This window comes from Globicephala melas, chromosome 1, assembly GCF_963455315.2.
Source record: "Globicephala melas chromosome 1, mGloMel1.2, whole genome shotgun sequence".
In the NCBI taxonomy this organism is placed as follows: Eukaryota; Metazoa; Chordata; class Mammalia; order Artiodactyla; family Delphinidae; genus Globicephala; species Globicephala melas.
In genome coordinates, this window is record NC_083314.1 from 168,255,073 (window position 1) to 168,277,572 (window position 22,500).

At 46.6% G+C, this 22,500-nt stretch overlaps 1 protein-coding gene across 1 annotated transcript in view; it reads left to right on the forward strand.

Annotated features, from left to right (window-relative positions):
• The window catches only part of LOC115862362 (RH-like protein), a 33,097-nt gene extending 11,285 nt beyond the window's left edge, over positions 1–21,812 (forward strand). The window contains exons 3-10 of the mRNA XM_030874075.2: positions 2,579–2,729; positions 5,140–5,287; positions 6,055–6,221; positions 7,760–7,897; positions 10,264–10,397; positions 14,111–14,190; positions 17,177–17,250; positions 21,786–21,812. Coding sequence (XP_030729935.1) covers positions 2,579–2,729; positions 5,140–5,287; positions 6,055–6,221; positions 7,760–7,897; positions 10,264–10,397; positions 14,111–14,190; positions 17,177–17,250; positions 21,786–21,812 — 919 coding nt within the window. The remainder of the gene's footprint in view (positions 1–2,578; positions 2,730–5,139; positions 5,288–6,054; positions 6,222–7,759; positions 7,898–10,263; positions 10,398–14,110; positions 14,191–17,176; positions 17,251–21,785) is intronic.
• The last annotated feature ends 688 nt before the right edge of the window (positions 21,813–22,500 follow it).

Below are 22,500 nucleotides of genomic sequence, written 5' to 3' on the forward strand. Positions count from 1 at the left end.
AGGGTCACATAGCTAACTGGTGGAAGTGACTTCAGTTTTAACTCTAACCTTTCCCACACACTGCAGAGTGGTCCTGACAAGAAACACAGTGTAGCCAGCTCCCCACGGGCCCTGAAAAAAACTCTTCACCTTTTTTCTTTTAAACCATTTTAGAGCTGATCCCCATGGGGATTCAATAAACCACCCCCCACCCCACCCCCAGTAATCACCTGGGAAGTGACAAAGGGCATTCTGGGGGAACTCCAATAGGGTGATCGTGGTCTGGTGTTTCTGCTGCCCTGGCTTAAGGTCACACAAGCCTTTGGCTTCCTGAGCCTGAGTCTCCAGGCATCTCCAGGCTGCCCCCGTCTTCTGACGTCCTGCCTGCAGGAATCTGTCAATCCGGAAAGACAAGAAGAGGCCATTTACAGCCCGAGTGAACGCCCCTGCCCTGCCCTGACCACTTGGGTCCTCCCAGCTGTGACCCCCCAATGGGGCTGGCTTCACGGATTTGAACAATGGGCTCCTTCCTGACCTTTCCTGCTCTGGCTGGGCTGGTGGGCGGTGTCCAGGCCTGCCTCTCAGACGGCCCTCTCCCTCTCCTGCCGCCTCACCAGCTCGAGGCCTGACTTGGCACTGAATCGGTTCTGCCTTGAGTCACCGATGACCAGTCCCTTCAGGGCGGGGGCCTGTCTTATTCAGTTTTGTCCTCCTTTGTTTTCCTCACATAGGAAGGACTTAGTAAATGGTTATTGGAACAAATATGAAAATAAAAAGAACCCTGAAAGTTGTGATATTTTTAATGCTGTATGTTAAAAGGTCTTGGAGGGCCTATCATAGCAATAACCAACCCCCTTACTTTGCTTGACTCACTTTGCCCTCCCAACAGCTCCATAGGCCTTGCCTCTCTTATAGATGAGGACATGGAAACACAGAGTGGTTAAGTCATTTGCCCAAGGCCACACAGCCAGGAAGTGGCTGAGTCAGGATTCCAACCATGGCAGCCTGAACAAGACTGTCCTAAGCACCGTACTTCGCTGTCTCAATCCTTCCCTGGTCCCAACTGGCCCCTGAGGTCTGAAATCCTCCCACTGGCACAGAATCTCTTGAATTAGGCTTTTGCCAGTTAAATGAGCACTCACCCAAAAGATAACATGGCCAGCCACAGTGAAGCACTGAGGGACCCTTCATTTCAAGTCATTCCTGGCCCCTGTGAGGCTCCTTCCCCATACCTTTGGCCTCCTCTGGCTTTTCCTCTGAAGTCCTTGAGCCTTAAGTAGGACACTACATTGGCAGCAAACAGTGGGAAGTCTGTGTCCAGACTTCAGAACACAGGCTTTGGATCCAGGCCAAATGGCTGGGTTTGAACCTTACATTTGTCATTAACTAGCTGTGTGGCCATTACCAAAACAGTCACCTCTTCCAGTCTCAATGTACTCACCTGTAAAATGGAGGTACTGAATGGTACCCTGGCACCATTTACAGAGGGCTACCTGGAGGATTAAAATTTAAATGAGATGATGTACTTGCAAGCCTGTTATACGTAATGCTCAATAGATTATTATTATTACTATCACTATTATGGTGGTGGTGGTGGTTGTAGCATCAGCAGCAGCAGCTCCCAGGGGGAGGGGTGGTCTCAGCAAAGTGCCAGAGGAGGGTGGGTTGGTTTAACCACAATGGATTGTCCAGCTCAGTGCCACCTCCTCCAGGAAGCCCTCCCTGATGAGTCCAGTTCATATTGCTCTCTCCCTCCAGTGAACCCCTCTGGCCTCATGATATTGCAGATGGTTTTAATTGACAGGGTCATGATGTCGCTTTGTCTCCCCAGCCTAATCGTAAGTGTCTTGAAAACAAAAATTGTTTTCTCCTTCTGAATCCCTGCACTAAGCTTGCTCACTTGTCAAGGGAAAGAAGGAATCAGTAATAGCACTGAGTTAGTTCTTTGTGCCAGTCATGGTGTGCGAGACACACATGCACGACTATTCCTTCTAATCCCCGCAACACTCCCATGAGATAAGTATTATCATCCTCCTTATTTTACAGATGAAGAAACAGGCTCAGTGAGATTAAATAGCTGTTCAAGTGGAAAAGCTGGAACTGGAAGCCAGGCTTGTCCTACTTCCAAACCCAGTCTCTTTCCACTACAGGGAGAGGGAGAGAGGAGGGTGGTGGTGCCTGAAGGATCGGCGGGCAGGTGAAGAGCGCCCTCTATTGAGCATCTGTGAGTGATGACAGTAGAAGAGAAGCCCAGGGCAGAATCCTAGTAGTCAGATCCCAGAAGCGGTCCCGTGGGAACAATCAGACATTCCTATGAGAACTTCGGAGCATCCTCAGTACAGATGAGTGTATGCAGATCAATCAGAGTGTGGCTGCCATCCGGAGGGTGGGGGAGGGGATGAAGGAGACCCCAGACTTGGCAGCCTCCATCCCCATGAGAGTGGAAATTTTGTCTATTTGCTCTCCTACTCCATCCCCAGTTTCTTGAAAAGTTTCAGGCAGAGAGTAGGTCCTCAACAAATGTTTGCTGAATGAGTGGATGAATGAATGGGAGGCATCCTTCCTTCTCAGTCATCCCTGTCTTGCCCCCTCTCCCCAGTATTCAGATATCCACCATGAGCGCTACATCTGTGCTGATCTCAGTGGGTGTCATCCTGGGGAAGGTCAACCTGCTGCAGCTGCTGTTGATGACATTGATAGAGGTGACAGCCTTTAGTGCCACGAGGATGGTCGGCAAGGAAGTCTTCAATGTGAGTCATGGTGCTGTGAGGAGGGACCTCAGGGATGAGGGCTGAGCAGGTGAAAGGGGAGGGCTCTGTCTCCATTTGATAAAGCTTCTGGGATTAAAAAAACATTAAAGACTGGCCAAAATGGGGTTGCAAAAGTGTGGTCTATGCTAAACATTTAAACATAGCAAGCAAATGCTATGAAGGCAGTTCCCACGGTAAAAACTGTCAAGGAGGACTTCCCTGGTGGCACAGTGGTTGAGAGTCCGCCTGCCGATGCAGGGGACATGGGTTCGTGCCCCGGTATGGGAAGATCCCACATGCCGTGGAGCGGCTGGGCCCGTGAGCTGAGCCTGCGCGTCCGGAGCCTGTGCTCCGCAACGGGAGAGGCCACAACAGTGAGAGGCTGGCGTACCGCAAAAAAAAAAACTGTCAAGGAAAGAGGTCAGTTCCCAGAGATGGAAAGCCCACTGTGGGCAATGCATTATAAGCCTTTTCCTGCTTTGTTACGGTTTTCATAATGGTTGTTTTAAAAAGCTGCATTAATTCAAAGCCATCTCCTCTCTTCTCTGCAGCTTCAATGTTTTAGTTTAGCTGGTCCGGGGGAGGGTTTGGCACTGACTTTGAGAGTTCACTGCTTCTCCTCAAAAACTTCAATTCAGCCTGGGTTTGTTGCATGGAAGGGCTCAGGGGAAACTAGAGCCAGAAACCAGAGCTGTTCCCAGTAGAGGCAACTCAAGAAATGAGTATTCCAAGCTGACGATTCCTGGGGGACCTCAGAGAGATTAGAAATGCAAGACTTCTTCAGTTCTTACAAGGGAATTCCACAGACTTTCATTTTTATGTGTGACTGAGGTTCCTTACCATTCATTCATTCCTTTCACAAATATTTTTTCTGAGCCTATTGTGTACCAGGCACTCTTCTAGGCAGTGGGAAAATGCAGCTGTCATGGAACTTCTATTCCAGAGGGAAAGACTGCCAATAAACAATAAAATAGGCAAAAGATACAGTGTGTTAGATAGTGATAAGTACTATGGAGAAAAAAATAAAATGAGGAAAGCAGACAGGAATAGCTGTGAGGGAGGATAAAGTGTTAGAGAGGTTGGCCAAGGAAGGCTTCCCTGGGCAAATAATTTTTGAGTAAAGAGCTGAAGGCAGCAGGTTTGCAAGTCACGTGGGTATCTGAGGACAGTGGCAGATGGAAGGCAGGGCCGTGGGAGTGGTCTGCCTCTTTCAGGAGGAGGATTGTGTCAGTGACACTGTTTAGAATTGTTGGCACATGATGATAATAAAAAGCAGATGGGCTTTTAGTTGCTTTAATTGTTTTAAATTCTCTACAGACAATGCATCCCCTTATTGCCTGTACCCAGGGTGGACCACTCCCTCCACCGTGCACTCCAGGCAGTGGAACAGACGGTGCAAAGTGGTACTGACGTGGGAGCATGAGTGTGGGTTTGAGGAACAGCAAGGACAGTGTGTGTGGAATGAGTAGGAGGTGGAGTCACAGAGGTTGTGGGAGGGCAGATCATGCAGGGTCCTGTAGGTCGTAGGAAGAACGCTGACTTTGACATTGAGGGAGACATGGAGGAATTCCCACCCCCCTCACTGGGGGATTCTGAGCAGAAACATGCCATGAGCTAAGATTTTAACAGGGTCTCTCTGGCTGCTACGTGGAGAAGAGTCAGTTGGGGGACAAGGGTGGAAATGGGGAGACCAGTTAGAAGATTACTGCAAAAATTTGGGAAGGTGTTGATGGTGGCTTAAACCAAGGTGGGGCAGTGGAGCGTGGTGGTGAAAATTTTGCCAAACCTGGATATTTGTTGAAGGCACAGCTGACAGGACTTACCAGTAGCCCACGAAGTGAGTTATGAAGGGTTACTAAATTCGATATTCATAAAGCAAAATGAACATATAGCTGGAATTTTCTGAACACTTTAGTTCAGTATTATAAAAATTCTGGCTGCTTCATGGTGCAAAGATCATATCACTCATACTCTACGCAAAATTTGAAATTCTGCCAAAATGTAGGAAGCAGTGGGGTACATGTCCGTGTGGCTCTTCCCCCACCTAAGTGGACTTCAGCCAAAAGTGTTTAAAGCCAACCAGAGGGGAATTCCCTGGCGGTCCAGTGGTTAGGACTCGGCGCTTTCACTGCTGTGGCCTGGATTCAATTCCTGGTCCTGGAACTAAGATCCTGCAAGCTGCAAGACGTGGCCAACTAAATAAATAAAGCCAACCAGAAACCTGTCGGGAATAAATACACAGCAACTCACGGGACTCCTCTGAAAGGGGGGCTGCTGGGCTGGGTCAGTCTCCTGACTTCAAGTCACGCCTCCTACATGAAGCCAGAACTTTCTCCAAGGAACACGGAAGGTTCCCTCCCTGTGGGCAGAAGATGCTGACACTCACTGTTCCCGCTGGGTTTTGTTGCAGATGGACAACCACATAAGCATGATGTACATCCACGTGTTTGCGGCCTGTTTCGGGCTGACTGTGGCCTGCTGCCTCCCGAAGCCTCTGCCTAAAGAAGCGGAGGACAAACAACAGACGGCCACGAGCCCCAGTTTGTTCGCCATGCTGGGTGAGGACACGGTGGCGTGGGTGGGCTCGGATCTGGGGTGGGCAAGAGGCTCCAAAAGAGGAAAATCTCTCTCCTTTTCCAACCTTCTCTGGGTGTCTGGAGCCCCTCGGTAATGATCCATTTCTTCAAGTGGTATCTGATGAATTCACATCTTTGAATTCCCCTCTAGGGAACTTCTCTTCATTAATATCCAAAGGAGAGGAGAGGCTCATTACATCTCAGTTTAAATAAGGTTATCCAATCCTTTTGTCCTCAACTTAAAGCAGAGAATTGGACACATGAAGAAAACCGGGCCTAGGAGTGGAGGAAAGAATGGGAGTGGGAAGAGAGGAGTAATAGTGGTGTATCAATAGTTTGAAGAGCTCCAGTAAAAGTGATGAACTTAGAGGCTGGGAGAGGCTTAGAAGAAGGAAATCAGGCAGTGAGATCGCCAGCAGGCAACTGAATACCAGGCCATTGGGCCAAATGAAAGCATCCCATTAATTTTTTAAAATAAACATTTAAGCCATCACAGGCCAGGGTCAGGAGGCCTGGGGTTTGGTGATTTCAACTCTCTGGACCTTAGTTTCCTTGCCTGTAAATTATGTTAGCTGGGCGCTACCAGCTTAAGAATTCAGAGAGGAGACATGATTTGCCCAAAGTCACAGAGCAAGGAAGTGACAGAGATGAGACTTACCAGGTCCAGAGTTCTCCTGTCTGAAGTGCCCCTGGCTCAGGCTTTGGAGCAGGAATACTGGTTCCGGCCACTGACCCTCTCTGGCCTCCAGGCACCCTCTTCTTGTGGATGTTCTGGCCGAGTTTCAACTCCGCTCTGCTGGACATTCCGGACGAAAAGAAGAAGGCCTTGTTCAACACCTACTACGCCCTTGCTGTCAGCATGGTGACAGCCATCTCAGTGTCAGCCTTGGCGCACCCTCAAGGGAAGATCAACATGGTGAGGAGGGGGGCTGTCCCTTGGGCAGCACTTGGGTCTTCTAGGCCTGACACACATATTCACACCCAACCCGCCGGCCTCAGTGCCAGCCCCACAGGTCGGGAAAGCGCATATCGGGTGATGGGGTCTTGTCTGCGGCATCGTGGGGCATCAGCCCATCAGCACTGCCTTGTCAAAATGGGCCTGGAACATAGGAGACTGTCAAATGAGCAAAGGCCCTCTGGGGGGAGTGATTACATCTATCAGCCTTGACATCAAACAAACCCAAGTCTGAACCCCATTTCTGGTGGTTACTAAAGCCAGCTCCCATAAGCAAGAGTCAGCAGAGAAAAACTGGGGTAGAATGAGTCATCCTCTCCCCTTCCCTGAAGAAATTTCAAGAATGGAATAAACGGAATCCGAAGTAAAGATCTTTGTTTCCCTAGACATCTGAACTTGGCCAAGCCACTTAAACTGTTTGAGTCTCAACTGCCTCATATGTAAAGTGGGAATTGAGAGATGATGCACGTAAAGGGCTTCATGCCCAGAGCTAATAAGTACTGGGCAAATATTAGCTGCTATTAACAACGTAGCTGCGAGTCTGTGTGTGAGTTTTCGGGGGAGAGATCCGTGAGATGGTAGACTAAAGACAAAACAAGGTCCCATGATGATCAGGGCATGAGGTCAGCCAGCCAGACATGATGGGAAAGTCTAGACAGATGGGGCGGGCGGGGGGGGGGGGTGAAGGGGAGAGAAGATGGCCAAGGATGACAGGTTAACAGCACTAAGGGGAGGTGAGGGTCCCCACAGGTGAGCTCCATGGTCACAGGGAGTCTAGGATCAGACAAGGTAGCGACATCCAGGGAGGCAGGTGTAGGCATCAGGTCGGGGAAGCCCAGAAGCTGGTCCCAGGGCCCAGAGCTCCAAGATCTGGGTAGAATTGAGAGGGGCAGAGAGCAGTAGCATAAGAGCAAGGCAAAGCCCCAGTTCTAGAGGAGGTGAAGGTCATAGCAGAGACATGACCCAGGAACAAGGGCCAGCTTCTTGGGATGGGGTCCAATAATACAGGGTGACATCGGCACCAAGTAGCCAATAATAATAATAGTAAAAAACAATAATAATGGCTTATATTTGGGGAGCATTTACTCATGTTCTATGCCAGGCATTGGGCTCAGAGTTTTATATATGGTGACTCAATTTTCACAATAACCGTATCAGCAGATACAATCAAAACCCCATTTTTCTGGTGACAAAGTTAAAGCACTGAGTGGTTAAGCGCCCAAGGACACATCACAACTAAGTGTGAGCATGGCTAGGATCCTGAGTAACTGCACTTTCAGGCTAAATGACTCCCAATCAGGGTGACTGCTCCCTGAGCCTGAGAAGTGGGGTGAGATAAGACCGTTGGTGAACTCTCAGCAGAGGGGAGGGGCTGGTTTCAGGATCAGAGAAGCAGGGAAGATGTTACACTGTTTTCTTGCTACCGGCTTACCAAGTAATTTAGAGAGATCCTGTCCTCTCTATGTCATTTCATTCACCCACAAGCTATTCCTCTGCAGACTCACATCCACAATGCGGTGCTGGCAGGAGGTGTGGCTGTGGGCGCCCCCTGTTACCTGATCCCTTCTCCTTGGCTTGCCATGGTGCTGGGTCTCCTGGCTGGGCTGATCTCCATCTGGGGAGCCACGTACCTGCAGGTAAGGAGCTGGGCAATGAACACCTGCTGCTTTGGCTTCCACCAGGGTCCAGGCCCCTAGAACATGGCGGGCCATCTTGTAGTGCCAAGGGCTGCATTAGGCAGCCGTTGGCACCTTCTCAGTTTAGCTTCAGAGCTTGGGTGAGGGATCCACCCAAGTCGGATGGTGCATTTGTTAAGATCTGGGGAGCGAGTATCAGAACATATTCAAGCTTGCTCAGGAATAAGGGGGATTTGTTAGAAGGTTACTGGGGTATCACTGAACCCAAGGACAGGAATGCTGCTGGGAGCCCAGGAATGGCTGGCACCAGGGATGCGAGTCTTGTGGGGAACCCAAGAAATCCCTGCTCTTCTTTTTTTGCTTTTCCTGAACATCTGCTTTATTCTCACTCTGTAGACTTCCTTCTTCTTCTCCTACTCCACGTGGTGGAGTGTCATCTTTCTCTTCAAGAAAGCAGCCAGGTGAAATCTCTTGGCCCCAGTTGCAAATTCCTTGGAGAAGGGGCTCCTTGGTCTAACTTGGATAATGTGCCCATCTTTGGCTGGGTGGGAGGTACGGCACATCATACATGCAAGTCTGCTGTCCATGAACCATGTGAATGGGGGTGGGAAGGGCAGCACTCAAAAGAGGGATGCTGGGCTGGTAATCCAGATCACGTCCACTTCTGACTATTTAGTTCTTCTTCTGAGTGGATGGATCTTTCTTCCTTCAATATTCTACATATACTGGTAACATCAGAATGCGCCATTATAGACGATTTGCCATCACACACTTCTAAGAGAAATATTTAGGAGAAACAGATCTTCACAGGTTTGAAGACCTGATGGAGGAAAAAGGAATAGACTTTTGGGTGACACAAGAAGATGAATTTGGATGAACCGTGGATATTCAGGGAGGCAGTTTCAAACCCAAATAGGAAGAACTTACCAACAGTTCGATGTGACCAAAAGATGGGGTAGTCTGCTTTTCATCTTTGGAGTGGAAGCGTGTGTCTTTTATCTCCTCTGGCTTTGAGATCCTCTGATGAAAGTAGGACATATTCAGCAAAACGTGTATCACAGGAATTCCCTGGTGGTCCAGCGGTTAGGACTCCAAGCTTTCACTGCCGAGGGCCCGGGTTCAATCCCTGGTTGGGGAACTAAGATCCCACAAGCCACGCGGCGTGGCCAAAAAACATGTATCACAAGTATCATGAGGCTCAGTGTCTGTCACTTTCTCTGTGCCTCAGGTTCCTTGAGTCTATCACTGCGGGAAGGATTCAAAGATGATTCACTGATTTTTTTCATTCATTCATTCACTCATTCATTCATTCATTCAACACATTTGTTTTAACAGTCTTCCTGCTTCCCAAGCTATAGTGTAGTGAAGGAAATGGACAAATAAACGCAACACAGTGTGTTAACTGCTACTGGAGCACATCTAAGCTGGTCTGAGATGGGTCAGGAAATGCCTCCCAGAGCAGAGAAGGTCTCACCCGAGCATTGACAAAGAACTTATATTAGCCAGGGAAAGAAGTGGGAAATGTACTCCAGGCAGAAGGAACAGTGTGTTCAAAGGCTCAGTGGCAAGAAGAGCATGGGGCCCAACCAGGAAACGGAAAGATGTTCTTTGGGCTGAAGCATAAAGTTCATCAGGGAGTGTGCCTCTCACCAGAGCCTTGGGAGATGGCAGGTGCTCAGGAATACCTTCTGGGCGAGTTCAAGAGTCTGAATTTTTATTCTCAAGACAATGAGGATTCTAAGGAGGGAACTAGCCTGATGAAATTTGCATTGGTATCCACATCTGTTGGCTCCCAGCCATCTGGGAGGCCAAGTGACGAAATGGAAGGAGTACTGACTGGGCGTCTAGAGGTGTGGTCAGATTCTTTCCTTTTCATCAGCCATGTAGTCTCTTGGATGGCTGTTAGGTTTGGTCTAGACCAGTGGGTCTCAATCGGTCCCTGGGGACATTTGACAATATCTGGAGACAGTTTTGGTTGACACACCTGGGAGTGGGGTGCTCCTGGCATCTAGAGGGTACAGGCCAGGGGCGCTGCTAAACCTCCTACAGTGCACAGGAGGGCCCCTGGCATAACACAGAATTATCAGCCCCAAATGTGAGTAGTGTGGACAACGGACCAGCATTGGTGTCACCTGGGACTTCGCTAGAAATGCAGAATCTCAGGCCCCAGACCCACTAAATCCAACTCTGCATTTTAATGAGCTCCCCAGGTGCTGTGAGTGCACATTCAAATCTGAGAAGAACTTATTTAGTTGAGTCCTAATGCCCATCCCCCTGGATACCCTGGATGCCAAGGGTCTGTGAAAGGGTCGGTAAGGAGTATCAGTCCCACATGCAGATCTGCTGGTAATGGTGTTTGTTCCCAGGTGTGTCTTCAACGAACGCTGGACCTCCATGACACCTACGGCGTGCAGTATACCTTCGGCTTGCCGGGTCTACTCGGAGGGATCACCAACATTGTGCTGACGGCGCTTCAGGTCAAGTGGACCAAGGGTTCCACGTAGGTGGAATTGCCTCAGCCCCTTATCACCCCATCCAGCTCAGGAAGGAGTGTGCCCAGAGCCCCTGGCCGGGGAAGGGGGGGTGGTGCCCAGGGCCGGGCAGTCAGAGGCCTCAGTGAATATTCGTTGGCCAACTTATTCTGAAATTCTGCCCAGCCCCTACTGTGTATGGACTTATCACCTGTCCAGGACCCTTCTTTCTAAAGCAGGCAGCTTAGGTGCAGGGCAAAGGCAGACAGTCCCGAGTCCTCCCCAAATGCAGGCAGAGCAGGCGATCAGGCTCAAGCCAACTGAGCCTGTGTTTCAGTCCCTGGTGGTTTAGGTTGTGGTGAAGTGTGCCATGGGGTCTTGGCCTCTTACTAGCTGGGCCATGCTACCTAACCTCTCTGAGCCTCTGTCACCCGATGGTAAATGAAGATAATGATAACTCCTCCCCTCCTAGGGGTGTCGGGTGCTACTTGAGGCCAGGTACTGTGTGGTTAAGAGGATTGATATGTTAATGTAGGAAAATGCTGAGTACAGCCCATCCCTGAGACCCAGAGAGGGAAGGAGCTTGGCTAAGGTCACGCAGTGAGGTGGGACCGTGGGTCTCCGGACCAGAGTCAGGTCCTGTGCCCCCCAGACAATGGACAGCAATGATCAGAACCCTGGCCATCACCTTCTGGAAGTTATCTTCTTGTTTCTTTCCTTTTTTTTTTTTTTTTTTTTTGCGGTGGGGGGCAGTTGTTTATCTTCTGAATGTGACTCACATATAATGGAAGAGTAACTTGGGCACAGGGATAGATTTTTCCAGATGAACTGAGTTAGTGATAACAATAATAATATTACTGATGACAGTACTGTTTGACTGCTTTCTAAATGCTAGGCATTATGCTAAAATCATTACGTCATCATCTCATTCAATCCTCACAACCACCTGGTGAGGTATTATTAGCTTTCCCTAAGAAATGATATTTCGGGGGAGTTAGTTGTCCAAGGTCATGTGGCTGAAACCTGGCTGTAAAGGTTATGAGCACCTGTGGTGGGTGATGAGAGCTCATCGTTGTGGAGGTATCTCAAAGAAATCATGGAGGTCTGCATCCCTCAGTTCTAACAAGAGAGACGACCATAGCCCCAAATTATAGGAATCTTCTGTGAGCAGGTGAGATATACCTCCATGAGCTGCTTGGGGGTGAAGAGGATCCCATTTGGGGGTGGGGAGGGGATGGTCTGTGGGAGGCAGTGCATCTCTGTAATGGACTCCAATGATGTGCCTGCCACTTCTTCAATAGCTGTGCGACTCTCAGCAAAGCTTTTTCCTCTCTCTGGGCTCCTGAGTTCCCCTCTGTAAAATGAGGGGTTGATCTAGCAGGGTCCTACACTCAGATACCTGTAGGGACCAGGCAGGTAAGGTTAAAACTGAGACCGGTGAGGGGAGGAAACTATGGGCATTTGCTCTTCAGTGCCGGGCAGCTAATACCGTGCAGGGTCCCAGGATAAGTGTTGCCAGATCTAATGACTTTTCAAAAGTCAGAAATCCAGAGTTTTGCATGTACTTCCCAAGCATTGGCAAAAGATTCAAAATCACTAGAAACATTGTGTGGGCCAAATTCTGCTCGTGGGCTGCCGACCTGGAACTTCTGCACCACCTACTCTTCTATCCCCCAAATTCTGTGATTCTGTGGCTCTCCTAGAACAGTGGCTCTCAACAGCATTAGCATCACCTGGGAACTTGTTTGAAATGCAAATCATACCCCACCCCAGACCCACACAATTAGAAATCTGGGGGCAGGCCCAGCAGTCTGTTTTAACGAGTCCCCTGTGTGATTCTCATACAAGCTCAAGTTTGAGAACTATTGGCCTATAGCAAAAAAAAAAAAAAAAAAAAAAAAGCAAAGCTGTCAACCAGCAGTGTGCTGCTAAAGGACGAACAACTGGCTCTCCAGGGAAACAAAGCCCTGACTTAGAGCATTTGCTGATTTCTCCCTGTGGCCAATTTCAAGCCATCAAGGTAACACCCCTGAACGTGGAGTTGAGAAGAGCTGAGAACCATTGGCCTGTGTGTCTGTGTGAGCTGGCTCCAGCACCCGTCCGCAAGCCAATTCTCATCAGGATGAGACAGCTGAGGACCAAAAGTAGTCCTCTCTCCTCTGCGGGAACCTGGCAAAGGGAAGGGCACAGTGACAGCGATGACCCCTCTCGGGGTGGCCTCTGGTCTGCTGGAAGCAAAGGGCACAGGCTTCAGGGACACACAGACCAAGGTCACATTTACCAGTTGTGTGACCTTAGGCATGGTATTCAAACTCTCTTTAAGTCTCAGTTTTCTATCTGTAAAATAGGATAATAAGATCCATGTCCCAGGGCTGCTGTGACGATTCAGCAACATATAATAATTAAAGGGCTCGGGACAGTGCTTGGCATGGAGTAAACACCCAACACATGGCCCCTTTCTTTATGATGGTTACTGATGCTGCTGCCTCCGTAGGAGGGGCATCTGGATGTAGTGGAAAGATGGGGAAAGGACTGAGCTGGCAGTTAGAGCGCTTTCTGGGAAGTGTGGATCAGCTGTTTTATTAGCTCTGTGTCATTGGATGAGTCAGTTGACTTTACATTCATTCCACAAACAATATTTGTCGATTTCCTATTTGGGTGAGCAAATGTAAATCAGTCAGATGCTGTGCTTGGAGGCTGGATGGAGCATTTTTCACAAATTGTGGGATTTTTAAAAAATAAATTTATTTATTTAATTTATTTATTTTTGGCTGCGTTGGGTCTTCGTTACTGCGCGTGGGCTTTCTCTAGTTGTGGCGAGCTGGGGCCACTCCTCGTTGCGGTGTGCAGGCTTCTCATTTCGGTGGCTTCTCTTGTTGCAGAGCATGGCCTCTAGGCACATGGGGTTCAGTAGTTGTGGCACGTGGGCTCAGTAGTTGTGGCTCACGGGCTGTAGAGCGCAGGCTCAGTATTTGTGGCTCACGGGCTTAGTTGCTCCACGGCATGTGGGATCTTCTCGGACCAGGGCTCAAACCTGTGTCCCCTGCATTGGCAGGTGTACTCTTATCCACTGTGCCACCAGGGAAGTCCCTTGATTTTTTACTTTCTTAATGGTATCTTTTGATGAACAATAGTTTTAATTTTATCATAGTCCAATTTATCATTGTTCCCTCTATGTTTAGCTCCTGTGTGTCATGTTTAAGAACTTTTTGCCTACTGCAAGGTCACACAGGTGTCCTCCAAGGGCCGCTTAATAGTTTAAAGTGAAGCCCTGGGGTTGCTTTGAAGGTGAGAGGACAGGCACGTATGTCCAAGGGGGTAGGCAGGGGAGATGGGTCTGATGGCCAAGCTGTACCCCATCTCGCCCTGATAGAAATAAAACCTTCATCATTAATTGCCTAATGAGGAAACTCAGGACTGTGAGAGTTTAAGTGCCTAGGGTCGTGCAGCTAGTAACAGAACTGGGACCTGAACTTGGGTTTTCCGACTTCTACTCTAGTTCATCGTTCATGGGGTCTGAGAACTAAAGTAAGCCAAAGAGGATCTTGAAATCCCTTCTTCCCCTTCTACATGTCTGCATAGCTTTGTGGGAGAATGACGGGAATGTACTGCCTAGGGAGGGGACATTTGTTCTCCTGGTGGCCCTTCCTGACAGCATCACTACTGATGCAATCTTTTCTGTCCCCAATGACCTCTGCGGCCTGATGCCCAAATGTGACCACCTCTGCTTTGTCATTTCTAGGCTTGGCTACCAGATACTCACTGACTCCGGGGCATTCAGCTTCACCATCATTATGGGTGTGGGATCTGGTCTTCTGACAGGTCAGTGTGAGACCACCCTTCTTCCACCATTGTCCAGGGCACAGGGCCTGGGCCTAGACTGCACCTGCCCCATCCCTGGACGTGTATGTGCCCATGCTCTTCCTCCTGAACCCACCCCCTCAGCTCCAGCCAAAGGAGGCAAAGAGCCCAGACCTTGATTAAAAAATAAAGGAACACAGAATTACAAACTTTCGTAATTGGAAAGGTCCTCAGAAGTCACCTGGACACTGCAGCCTCTTGAGCCCAGGACTGGTGATTTCATCAAATTTTGCACAGAAGACCAAGGAGACCCTTATGCTACAGAGCTTACCTTTTACTCCCTGAGAACACCTAAATACTATTTGTTCAGCAAATATTTGTTCAATATCTGCTATGAGCCAGGCACTATTCTTAGCTACTCAGGATACAGCAGGGAAACAAATTCCCTGGCCTCATTGAGTTGACCTTCTAGATGGGGAGGGGGCTTTTCCCATAAACAGAAAAAAATAAAATAAAATAAAATAAATATATATGTGCTATGTCAGATAGTAATAAGCACTATGAAGGGAAATAAATCAGGGTAGGGGGAACGTAGAGTTATTGTGAAGGTGGGCTGCTCTTTTAGAAGGGTGGTAAGGAAGGCCTATCTAAGAAGCTGACTTTTAAGCAAGGACTTGAATGCAAAAAATGAGGGAGATACCATGTGTTTATTTGGGAGAAGAACATTCCATGAAAAGGGACAGCAAGTGCAAAGGCACTGAGGCAGGAGTGTGCATTGCATGTTTGGGGAACAGCAAGGATGTCAGTGTAGCTGATGTGGGTGGAGTGACAGGGAGAGTGGCAGGGGTTGAGGATAGAGTGGTAGCAAGGAGCCAGATCATTCTGAGACATGGGAAGGCATTAGAGATCTGTAAACAGAGGACTGATGTTCTTTTGCTTCTGCAATATGACAGACCTGCAAAGAATCTTGGGGAGATACCAATTTGCCAGTCTTACATGCTAGGTGAAAACATGCATTCTGTACAGAACTGCTCACTGTTATTCTACAAGCAAACAGCTTTTATTGGTTAGATTTTCATATATTGTACCTCTAAGCATGGAGTGAATGCCAAATAAGAGACAAAATAGCATAAGTAGACACTAAGGAGTTGTGTGATCTTGGGCGTGTCACTTTGGGCATTGGCTGGCTTCTCTGTAAAATGAAATATTATAGTAACTAATCATATGGCGTCCTTTCAGCTCTGAAACATGTATGAAAGTACTGTTTGGAGTTTTAGAGAGTGAGATTGGCTAGAATTGCTTTAATGTAACAATTGGCCTCGGCTTTCGACAGAGTCTGAGGTGATTAATTAAATACAGATAAGAAAAATGTCTCCAGCCATCACTTTACATTCTATTCGTGGTGGCAGTCCAGCCCTGAATAGGGTTGCCAGATTTAGCAAGTGAAAACACAAGGCACCCAATTTGGAATTCAAAAGGAACTGAGCATCTTGTATTTTATCTGGCAGCCCTACCCCTGGCCTCTCACACCATTTACCACTCTCCCCGGCGTGCGGAGGCTTCCTGTGCTTCACTGAAGCCAGGAAAGAGAATAGAGGAAAGACACTCCTATCATTCCTTTAAGAGTTAAGACCAACCAGCTTTCCTCTTCACATGTTGCTTTCCACATGAGGGAGCCAGGGATAAAAAAGGACTTGGACAATGGAGGTGGAAAGAGGCCTCCGAGAGGCCAAGATGGCAACAAATTGACCCCCTTAAGCCAAGCATTTAACATGTGAAGAGACCCTGTTCCGTGGAGCCCGTCTATAATATATGCACTTATTTAAGAAACCATCTTATCAAGCATAGTTATGGGGTTTCCCAGGTCAGGCAGATTAGAAATAGCAGATTAGACGTGGATAGGTTTCTAGAGGCAAGGCACCCTCGTAGAAGTTAGAAGTGAAAGCAGAGAGCCTAGCAGGAGAAGAGAATTTCCTAAAACCAGTCACAAGAACATGAGAAGCTTGGGCTGCTGGAGAACAGGCCAGTAACCTTCAGCAGCTGTAGCCCTTCTCCACGTTACACAGCACATTTCATAAAAGGATGTTCCTAGGAACAGTTCTGATTTTTTTTTAAGTCTAAATGTGTTCTGTGTTGTCTCATAAGACAAGAAAATATAATAATTTTAGAGGATTTGCATCAGATGAGTAAGCCTCAGCTATCTGGAAAATATATGTAGGCGACAGGGATCATTTCTGAGTAATTCTAGCTAAATGAGGTGTGCTGATTGCACTCTTCATGCCAACATCAGTTAAAGGCACACACTATAAGATGAAAATATGAATAAGCACACACCTACTCTTGTTAATCTTACTATTTAATACATTGGGACTGATCATCATTAAAAATACACAGATAAACCTATCAATGGCATTTCCCTGCTTCACATGAAAGGTAAACACTACTTTATGTACTGGAAATTTGGCAGACTTTGAGCGACTGGGGAAGGCGTAGGGCCCGAGCTCTCTGCGCGGAGGACGGATGGGTGAAAAGAACAGGCACAGACGCAAGTTGTTATAAACTACTTTCCCAACAAGTGGAATCTTGAGCTGAGGTCACTGGGACTTTATTGGAACCAGTGAGGATGGACCTGCAGGGGCGGCTATTTGAGTCGCTCTCCATGGTAGCTTTTGCATTTTAAATAGACCAGCTCTTAAGAGGGGCACCGTCTAACAGGGTCCTTCTATTCCATCTTGGGAAGTGTGTTAATCCATGACGATCATATACCTCCCTGCGTAACCTAAATCCTTTGGATGTAATTGTTCTTGCCAGTTCCTTTTGAAAGATGTCTATAGAATTAATTAAGCTGGTCCAGGAAGGACAGTGCTTCAATTTGTCTATCTCCTGGTTGTGGAAGAAAAAAGGATTTCTGCTGAGATACCATAGTTGACTTATAATATTTTGATTAATTTTGAGATAACAAATGCAATCATCTAAGTGTGTAACATTTAATTATGAATTTAAACAGGTATGCTCTTAAACCTCAAAATATGGAAGTCACCTCACGTGGTTAACTATTTTAATGACCAAACTTTCTGGAAGGTAAGCGTTTTAACCTATTAATGTCTAAGGTTTTGAGTGAATGAACTTAAAAATATACTGGGTATATATGTTAACTTGGTGTTTATGAGAGTAAAGTAACAAACAAACAAATCCAAGATGTGTGTGTGAGCGTGTGAGCATGCGTGCGTGAGCATGTGTGCATGCGTGCGCGTGCGTGTGTGTTGGTGGGGGGGGTGAGGATGTAGTAAATGTTCCCATTTCCCTGATTCCTCAAAATCACTGAGGGTCAGGGATGCAAGAATTGTCACTGGCCACATGTCTCCTCCCCACCTGGAGTCACCAAAGTGGGCGGGCGAACAGTTTGACGTTAAGGTGATGGAATCCTGCAGTGCAAGAGCCAGAAGGACCATAGGGGCCAGAGAGTCCAATCCCCTCACTTGATAGACCTCCAAGTGGAGCCACGAGTATCCAAGTTCTCACAGGGACTGAGTGGCACAGCTGAAGAAATTAGAGCTAGTGGACACGAGAAAACTTGCAGCATAGGTGTCTGGGGTTATTTAGTCAGGGGACGTAAAGTTCAAACAACTCAGCTGCTGCTGAGGGTCTGTGTGACATTGTAGTGTTTGTTGTCATGACTGGGCTAGAGAGGAGGTCAGGGCTCATTCCCTGAAACCCCACTGCCCTCCTCCCCTTAACCTACACTCACAGTTCACAAAGCATTCTGATGTGTGTCACCTTAGGTAATCTTCCAATTGATGCTGAGGTCGGCTGGGCAAGCAGGGACCCATATTGCCAAGTTATAAATGGGAAGTGGGGGCCGACAGAGGGCAGGCTAATGCCCAGCATCATGCCTTTGTGAGTGGAAGCAGTCCTTCTGAGTCCCAGGCCAACCCTTTCTCCACCCAGCAGGCCAAGATACTGACCACTAAAGGGACAGAGAACCAGCCTTACTATAGGCCTTGGCATTTGTGTCTGTAGGGGCGAAACAGAGAGAACCTACGGAGAAAACCCACCTCGTCTCCCTTTCCTTCATCTCCGCGCTCTCTTTCCTCCTCTTCCTCTTGAAACAACTTTCTAGAGGTATACTTGACAATGAACTGCACATATTTGAAGCATACATTTTGATACATTAAACATGTTTATACGCCTATGAAACCATGACCACAATAAAGGTAAGAACATATCCACCACCACCAAACATTTCCTCCTGACTCTTTGAAACTGCTCCCTCCTGACTCCACCCTGTTCCATCCCCAGGCCACCACTGAACTGCTTTCTGTCCTATAGATTAGCTTACATTTTCTATAATTTTATATAAATGGAAGCACACGGCATGTACTCTTCTTCGTCTGGCTTCTTTTGCTCAGTGTAATTATTCTGGAAGTCATCAACATTGTTGTGTGTAATCTGCCTCATCTTGCACCAGCTTCTCTCTATATGGCTTCTCCCAACAGCTAGTCTCTCCCAGTCCCCTGCAAGTATTCTTGCCCCTTTAGCAGAAACAGGGTGATCTAGTGAAAGGATTCAGAAAATTGGCTTCATCCATCCATTCATTCCACAAGTGCTTATTGAGCAACTATTATATACCAAGCACTCTGCTCATTAATGAGAGATACCACAAATAGGACAAATATCCAGCTGAATTATTTGAGTTGCAATAAATACTTGCTGAACAAATGAAGGAAACCTGAGGAACCCCCACCCCCAACACTAGCCCCTTGCAGCAGCAGGTGAAATGGAGATTGTGTCCCTGGAACAAGAAGACCTGGATTCTAGTCACCATTCTGCAAGGTCTGATGTAGGCAAGACCCTTGACCTCTCTCACTGGTAAAATAAGAACAGTAACCTTCGTTCTACCTCACTGGGTTGTTTTGAAGACCAGGTGGGGTCATAACATATGTGACCACATTATGTAATATGCAAACTGCCATGTGAATGTGAAAGTTTATTACTAGGGGTTTAGACAACCACCAAGGAATGTGTAAGCCTAACAGCTATCATTTATTGCAAGCCTATTGTTTCCGATTCTGTGCTGGATGCTTTTCAACATTATCTGATTTTATCCTCGGAAAAACCCTGCGTAAGAATAAGTCTCCCCGTCTGCAGATGAGGTGTAACTTGTCCAAAATGACAGACCTAGTAAATGGAACAGGAGGAATTTGAATCGGTGTCTGTTTGGCTCCAAAGACACAGCATGTATGTGTTGTGGGCAGCTACTGGAGAATGGTTATGTCTCCCCTCATCTTCTGATGTACATTTTTTTTACAGCTGAGTAGAACTATTGATTCAGCAGTGTAACACTTATAGCTTGCATTTAAAAAGCAAGAATACAAACTTCCAAAGCTGATAAATCCAGAGGTGATTTTTTTTTTTTTTTGGTAAACCATCCAAAAAGACATGTTAAACATTATGGAATGCCCTATATTGTGTGTCATAGAAGCAGACTACTGGGGGTTGGAAGGGACATTCCTTCACTGGTTGCCCAGACCATGCTCAGCACTTCCTGGGATGGGCACTCACCACCCCACAAGAACACCCATGCCATCCTTGGATGATTTTATTAAGATGTACTTGTTCATTCACTCATTATTAATTCCATAAATATATTAGCTAATATGTGATCAATATTGTATGAAGAGCTGGGGAGACACATCTAAATAAAATTTAGTTCTAGGTCTTAAGGAGCTGCATGTACTAACCCTTTGTCTTCTTGGAAATTACAGTGATCCTCACCCAGATACTGATTTACAAAAATCCAATTTATAATTTTTCATATATCTTCTGCCTTCACTAAGAGGATAAATTCTTTCAACTTTTAATTTCAATTTCATAAACCATGGATTTTATTTCATGCTTTCCAAGGCACAAGGACCCACTGACATCCATTTATTAAAATGAAGAAAGGAACTTTGTTTTGCGAGTCTCCCATGGACAAGCCCCTGTTCTGATTATTGTGTGGATGCCAACAGAGAAAATAGGGGTCTAAGCACTTAGAAGAACTGGATCTTTACCTGTGCACAGCTCTATCTATTAGGTACTAAATAAATAACCCTGGCAGTAGCTGCTAGTTGAACCAGCGGAGGCAGAGGTCACAAGCTTGGGGAGGTCAGGATTCGCTGGACGTGGCTAAGTGACAGAAACTGGAAGACATTCCAAGAAAGGGGAGGATTGAGAGCAAGCACAGGAGAAGCATGAAGCAACTGGCTCAGGGGCGAGTTGGTGAAGAGGAGGATGAATGGTGGGCAGACTCACTTGAATCATCCTTCAGGCGATGGGAAGCTCCCAAGGTTTATGTGGGGAAATGGTACCATGAAATGAATGTTCCAGGGGTGAGCAGTATGACAGGGTTAAGCACGTAGGATGGATTCTGAAATGACTGCGGTACACCCCAGGTCATCCGCTGCTTTCTGAACACGTATTTGTAGTTTATTTTTTACAGGATTGTATTGCCAAAAAATTTAAACACCACCACTGTTTTGGCACAAAAACACGACAAAATGTGAGTTCCTCTTGCTGTTTTATGCAAAACAGTATAGCCTTGTCACACTGGTGTCACCCCTGCTTCTGATTTAAAATAGATGTTCTAGACACACAGTAAGGGTCCAAAAAATGCTCGTTCTGCCAAAATGAGGAGAGCCGGTTTTTAAAGCAAAGTAGGAAGACAGATCAGGAGCCTGCTGATTCCTCCCCTTTGGGAGAGGCCCAGTGGAAACAGCCTTCTCTGGGTGGCAGATCTGAATTCAGTCCTAGCTCACCCACCACAGGCTGGTGCCCTTGGGCAAGTCACTTTACTTCTGTGGGGTGGAGGGGAGGCTCAGTTCCTTCATGTGTGAAATGAGATCAAATTCGACGTTCTGGAGTCAGACAGATCTGGGTTCCACCACCTCTAGCTCTGTGATCTCTGAAACGGAGATCTCTCACTAGGTTGTTGGAAGGATTTAAGGGAGGTAACATGTGTGAAATGTTAGCACACTGATCCATAGAAAACACCGCATATACTTTAGCTGCTCTGATTTCTGGTTCTAGAATTCTGTGATCCAAGGCTACTCAACATGCAGTGATGTTGTATGGCAGGGTACCATATGGCACAACCAAAGAACTGAGGATTGATTTATTTAGCTTGCAGAAGAGAAGACCCAAGGGAGACCTAAGAACAATCTTCAAACACTTGAGAGACTGTCATGTAGAAGAGGGAAAAGATTTTTTTCTATGCTTCTCCAAAGAATTTAACTAGTCCCAGTGGGTGATGCAGTATAAATTGCTAACAATTTGAACTGTCTGCAAAACGGAATAAACTACTTCATGTGGTAGTGAGTCTCCTGTCACTGAAGGTGTTCAAACAAAAGCCAGGTGACCACTAATGATCCATGTAAAGAGCTATATGAAATGAGATCTACCTATCTAAGAGATCTTCCAATTCAGATTTTATGAAAGAACTTCTAAGACCTTTGTGATGAAACAACATTTTGGGCAACATAAGTTTCAAAAGATCAAGCCAGAATCAATATGTGTACAATATTAAGCATATAATAAGGCTTCATCTGTAATAAAAAATGTTTGCTTTCCTTTTACAGTTTCCACATTTGGCTGTTGGATATTAAGCGAAATCATCCAAGAAAAACAAGGGCTGTTTGAAAACAACTTCTTTTCACTGTTGCCCATTTTTTTGTGTGTGCGACACTCATTACAGCAAAGTCTCGTGTACAATGAAACAGGTCAGAGACAGATTTGATATTAAAAATAAAAGACTAAAAACATAAGGGATAATTTTATATTATAATAATTTTAAATAATTATGTTTGGTTTCATGAAAGATAATGGTATCATTATTTTCTTGGGTGCAGACACACAGTTCACAAAATTAAGGTTTTGGTTCAATTTTATTGACAATTTAGATCCTTTCTTGCGCTTAGTAAAGTATTAAGCTATCAGTTAACTCATCTACATCAGCAAAGCAGATGATATAAAACAGGGGAAAACTAAGAACTCACTTAGATTTAGCCCTTGCAGACACTGTGCTTTTATTGCAGTGGTTTTACAAGGAGTTCCTACTCCCTGAGCATATCCTGAATTTAACTGTGGGGAAGACATTCGTGGTCAAAGGTGGAGATACACTGCCTCAAGATTTAAAAACTAGTTCTATGACCTTGAGGAAATCATTTAAATTGCCACGGTCCGGGTTCCCTTATCTGTAAGAAGAGAAGGTGAACTTCAACCCCTAAGATCGCCTCCACTTCTCACATCCTGTGGATCTAAAACTTCACCAGGAGTGATTGGCTGTGAGATGAG